The sequence below is a fragment of the Grammomys surdaster genome, unplaced genomic scaffold (assembly GCF_004785775.1).
Source record: "Grammomys surdaster isolate TR1022 unplaced genomic scaffold, NIH_TR_1.0 173, whole genome shotgun sequence".
NCBI classification, from domain to species: domain Eukaryota; kingdom Metazoa; phylum Chordata; class Mammalia; order Rodentia; family Muridae; genus Grammomys; species Grammomys surdaster.
This window is the reverse complement of record NW_021604621.1, coordinates 348,950-354,949: the sequence shown is the minus strand read 5'-3', so window position 1 is coordinate 354,949 and position 6,000 is coordinate 348,950. Positions and strand designations below refer to the sequence as shown.

The following is a 6,000-nucleotide window of genomic DNA, read 5'->3' as shown; positions in this document are numbered from 1 at the left end:
CACACACACACACACACACACACACACACACACACACACACACACACTGCTGACTAGGTTTCTCAGTTTCCTCCAGAGAAAACAAATTGTTGAGAACAAACTGTACTGGATTTTAGTGATCGATCAAGTTTGAAGCATTCAAAATAGTTTTCTTCCATCATGTTAATTTTGGGAATATTATTTTTACAGGTATGAAAAAGATGAAACTTACTTGCAGGTTAGGATGCGCACCAAATCATTTGGCTTATAGAGCTCGATACACACAGCACAGCTATCTCCGTCAGGGCCAATTTCCTAGGAATAAAGAGTTAATGTGACTCAAACAAGAAAAAAGTTTCAGTGGTGATTTAAAGTTGACACTTTGAGGAAATAAAATAATAAAGTCAACAAAACAGAGAAAGAACAAAGTAAATCATGTAGTACTAACTTCAACTCTTTTTTTCCCCGACCCTAGAATTCATAGAAAGCCATTTGTAAGTTTTATAGTTATGTTCTCTTAAAAAAAGGTATAATTTACATTTAGTAAAATTCAGTCATTTAGTTTACAGTTCTACATGTTCTGAAAAACATATGCAGTGCTCTCATTCCCACCACAATCAAGGTACAGAATAGCGACATTACACCAATAAACCAATTCATATCCCCTTAGTAACTAAGTCTTCCTCTCATTCTCAACCTTTGCCAATAACTGATATATTTTCAATTTCTATAGTTTAGGATTTTTATAATAATGCCATATAAATAGAATCATATCTAGCTTTTGAGGCTCAGTTCCTTCACAAAGCCTTTGATATTCACACATGTTATTGTAGGTAGCAGTAGGACTGTCTTACCCTTTTATTACTAAATTTTATTCCATGATATGAATATTCCACAGTTTATAGATTTGGATTCTTTCCAGTTTGAACAACTTCTAATAACTATTTCTAGGAATTTAATGGGAATATAGAGGTTTCCTTCCTTTATGGCAAATAGCTAGTATCGTAAGTGTATTTTTAACTTCATAAGAAATTACTCTGCTTTTCAGGGACGTTATGATAATTTAGTATTACCACCAGAAGATACATAAGAATTCCAAAGGGTATACATATTCACCAAGTCCTGGCTTTTCCAGTTATTTTTACTTTTAGCCAGGCTAATGAATGTGTACTAGTCTCACGTGTGGTTCTAACTTTGTATTTCTCTAATGACCAGTGGCATTGAGTATCCTTTTCTATACTCCTCAGCCTTATGTTCCTTTGATGAAATGTCTATTTATCACACTTCTTATATTGCTTAATTTTAAAGAAATATTGTTATTTCTGTGAGCTACCAAGTAAGAGCTGGAAATTGAACCCAGGACTTCTGTAAAAGCAGTAAGTGCCCTTAAACTCTGAGCCATCTCCCCAGTTCCTGTTTATTCAAAGTAATAACCACATGTAATATTAGGTTTCATTATGATATTTTTATTCTGTTATTTTTATTTTATGTGGACGAGTGTCCGGATGTATGTGTGTATGCCATGTGCCAGAAGAGGGCATTAGATCCTCTGGGACTGGAGCGACAGATGATTGTGAGCCACCATGTGGGTGCTGGGGATTGAATGGGTCCTATGGAAGTGCTCTTAGTCACCGAGTCATCTCTGTGCCTCCTCACTGTGGAATTTTAAATTGTTTTGTTGTTGATATGTCCTCCCATATGCTCTATCATAGCCCTGACCCCCTCTTGTACCACTATGCTCCTCCTCCATAACCTCCTTTCTGCTTCATACTGCATGTTTGCATCTATATTTTTATTTGGTGACTCCTTGTTGTTATGGGTTAAAAGTTCTTTATAGTCTAACTATAGTCGTTTAATAAATAGGTGGTTTGGAAATACTTTCTCCAAGACTGTACCTTACATTTTCCTGCTTTAAAAATTGTCTTTCAAATAACAGAAAATACATTCTCTCTCTCTCTCTCTCTCTCTCTCTCTCTCTCTCTCTCTCTCTCTCCCTCCCTCCCTCCCTCCCTCTCTCTCTCTCTCTCTCTCTCTCTCTCTCTCTCTCTCCCCCTGCTTATTTGTTTGTTTAGTTGATACAGGGTCTCACTATGTGGCCCCTGGCTGTCTGGGAATTTGCTATGTAGAGTAGGTTGGCCTCATATTTAGAGACATCTATGCCTCCCAAGTCCACCAAGAATTGAAATTATTTTTATCTTTATTTTACTTTATTTGTATGTAAGTTTTAACTTCTTGCATGTCTGTGCACTGTATGCATATCTGGTGCCTGCAGAAGCCAGGATAGAGCATTAGATCTCCTGGAACTGGAATTACAGATGGTTGTGAGTCACCCATAAGCATTAGGAATTCAACATGGGGTCCTCTGAAAGAGTAACTGGTGCTTTTGATCCATCTTATCAGCCCCCTTAAACTTTGACAGTCAAATTCCACATTTTCTCTGTGGATTTGTTTTTGGTGTCATACACAAAACCTATTAATATAAAAATATTAGTTTATCCCATAGAATGAATTATTTTTTTTCTCCGAAGACTTTATTACCTGTATATTTAAGCCTATAATCTTTTTTATTTAATTTTTACACTGTATAGATAATAGGAGTATTTTTATAATTGATACTGTGCTGTCTGGTTTTATATCAACTTGACATAAGCATAATTTTGGAAGAAGGAATCTCAATAGAAAATATGCTCCTAGCAGATTGGTTGGTAGCACACTTTCCTGATTGATGGTTTATATAAGAAGGGGATAGCTCACTGTGGATGGTGTCACTCTGGGCTGGTAGCCCTGGGTGTTATAAAAAAAAAAAAAGCATGTTAAGCAAGCCAGTAAGCTCCTACATGCGTTTCTGTCTCCAAGTTTCTGCCTTGATTTTCCTCAGTGATGGACTGTGATATAGAACTGTAAAGTGAAATAAACCCTTTCCTACACAAAATGCTTTGGTTCATAATGTTTTTATCAGTGTATTACATTCTGGTTTCATTATTCATAAAAAAATAAACTGGCCAGGCATCTGTTGGTCCATTTCTTGATTCTATTATGTTCATTCATTCACTGGTCTAGCACTTTTACACTCCCACAGATGCAGCCTTAAAATAATTCTAAAAATTGGAAGGGGTGTGAATTACTATTTGAAGTTGTTCCTTTTTTACACCACCCTCCCCCATCCCCATATTTAGACAAGGTCTTTCTATGTAGCCCAGGCTGATCTTGAACTTGCAATCCTTCTATGTCAGCTTGCTAGGTGCTAGAATTGAAGGCATGTACCAGCACTGTCCAACATAGTCTAGGATCAGTCATGTGAGAGTTCTTAGTGCTTGAGAGAACATTCCAAAAAAAACAAGAGTCTTGTGACTTCAGTTTTTTCAAAACACAGACTTGTTCTTGGAAAGTAATTTCATGCTCTACCCAGGTGTAGCAGATAGGACTGAGTTTGCATTAAAGTCTTCATTATTCCTTGCTGTTCTGATTCAATTAAAAATGCATACACTTCTATGGAAAATGTGTTTGCTATACGTGGCTTGTCCTTGTAATTGCCTACTGCGTAAAGTCATGAGAACTTTACTCATCTGGCCATTCTTAACCCTCAGAATACAGATTTTTCTGGTTCTCTGAAGAAAGTTGGCTATTGCATGAGACTTTAGTCAAGCTTATTTATGAAACTCCATTCTCCCAGGTTCTACCACCTCTAGAGCAGTATACAGGACATTCAACATCGACAGCTCTTATTCAAAAGTATTTTGATTATGCTCATCCTTGAGCTTCTCCAATATTTTCTTATGAAATTTTTTGTTGAAACTGTATCTAACCCATAGATTAGTTTAAGGTGAACTGACACCTTAACAATGAACTTTTTGATCCACAAACACAATACATATCTCCATTTCTTTAGATTTGTCTTTGATTTTTTTTCTCCACACTTACAATTGAGCTCAAAGCCTCAAGGATGCAAAGCAAGACCTCCAGCACTGAGCTGTAATGCCCAGCTCCTATCATTTCTTTCATTGGTGTTGTACACATTTTAGCATATAAATATATTTTATATAGTTTGAATATTTATAGCCAAGCACCTAATGCTTCTGATGGTGTTAGAAATGGCAAATCTTTATTCCACTAAGTCATGTTGATTTTTTGTGGATGTCTTTTCTCATTGATGTGCAAAATGAACGTTCAAACGAAGTTGTCCTGAAGCACTATATTAGTTTTCTATCATTGCCATCACAAATTATGATCCCTTACAAGTTTACAGTAATAGAATGGCTTATTACATTTTGTGGCAGTCAAGAAGTAACTGAGATGTTAGCAGTTCTTACTATGGGCTTCAGGGAACATACCTGTAATTACTTTTCCTAGCTTTGAAAGAATCCTGGCATTCCCTGCTTTGTAGCCTTTTCTTTGAACCACTCTGCCTTTTTTATCCCATTGCAACGCTGCCACGTATGGTGGTCAAATTGCCTCCTACCTCTAGCTTATATGGATTCTAATTATATTTAGGACTTGTCTAAATAATCCTGGATGATCTCATCCTCAAACTTTTCATTGCTGCAATTTTGTTCTGCCAGATAATAATATTCACAGGTGCCGGTGATTAGTATGTAAGGTACAGTTAGGGGCCATTGCACAGTCTAATTTCAGTATTGAATAGAATTTTAATACTCAATGAGGTATATAAATGGCAATGAAAAGACATTTGGACAATTGGCATTTAGTTTGAACAATGGTTTAGTAGTATTGCTTTAAAAGTAATAAAAGTACCTTGTCTCCTTGTTTCAAGGTGCGCAGCTGAAGCTTTCCAATAGCTTTTTTAGCATCTGCCTTTAACTGCCTCTGTGATAAACAAACAAACAAACAAACAAACAGAGATTAGAAGACATATTTTTAAAAGAAGTATGATTTAAAATAGTGATTGAATAGCCATCAGTAAAAGTTACTATCTAAATCAAAATTTAGAGGTTATAATCTCTAAATTAGATTATAAGAGATTATAAGCCACAGCTGGGGAGATGACTCAGTTGGTGAGGTGCTTATTATGCAAGCATAGAGGACCTAAGTTTGGTGCCTAGCACTCATGTAAAAGCAAGGCATCATAATGTGTGACTCTAATCCCAGCACTGAGGAGGCAGAGACAGGACGATTCCTGAGCCTTGGTAGCCAGTCAGTCTAGTTGATTCAGTGAGCTCTGGGCACAGGGAAAGACTGTATCAGAGAGTAAGGAGGAGAGCAGCTGAGGAAGACACATGTCTTTGACCATTGGCTTCCATATGCGTATACAGCTGCAGGCAGATATAACATGTATGTGTGTGTGTGTGTGTGTGTGTGTGTGTGTGCACAAATATTTTTAATTTAAATGTTTTCCTCCCCACCTCCCTACCCAAACTTCATGTTCTCTCTCCCTCCCTCCCCACTCTCAAAAGGAAACAAAACAACACAAAAAGTCAGAACAATAAAATAATATTAGTAAGGAGATCTATCTCTCTATCTCTCTATCTCTATCTCTATATCTATATATATCACAAAACTAAAAAAAAAAAAACCAACACAGAGTCTGTTTTGTTTTAGCTATGTACTCCTGGATATAAAGCCTGCCCTTATGTGTGGTTGATATACCCAGTGACACTCTATTGGAGGAAACTGAATTTCCCAACAGGAATCAACAACAAATAGCTTCATGGCACACATACACAAATTAATTAACCATAATACATATCCCCTTTAACTGATATCAAACATGATCTTCCAATTTTCTTATCTTCCAAAGTTCTTACTGAAACTTTTTTCTTTTTTTTTTGTTTTTTAAAATGTATTCACTTTACATCCCAATTACCCCCCCAGCAGTCCCCCCATCCCACAGGACCCCTTCCCTTCTCCTCTCAACCTCCCTAATGCTGCGACCCTCTAATAATAGTTCCTCATGTTGTACTGTCCCCCAACCATAAAATTACTTCATTGCTACTTCATAACTCTAATTTTGCTACATTTATCAATCCTAATGTAAATAAATATCTGATATGCAACCCCCATAGG

At 36.6% G+C, this 6,000-nt stretch overlaps 1 protein-coding gene across 2 annotated transcripts in view; it reads right to left on the bottom strand.

The window, feature by feature from the left end:
* The window catches only part of Rnf128 (ring finger protein 128), a 101,971-nt gene that overhangs the window by 9,376 nt on the left and 86,595 nt on the right, over nucleotides 1-6,000 (bottom strand). For both annotated transcript variants that reach the window (XM_028767472.1, XM_028767471.1), the window contains exons 3-4: nucleotides 4,732-4,803; nucleotides 212-294 (exon numbers count right to left, since the gene is read on the bottom strand). In XM_028767472.1, the coding sequence (XP_028623305.1) occupies nucleotides 212-294; nucleotides 4,732-4,803 (155 nt within the window). The remainder of the gene's footprint in view (nucleotides 1-211; nucleotides 295-4,731; nucleotides 4,804-6,000) is intronic.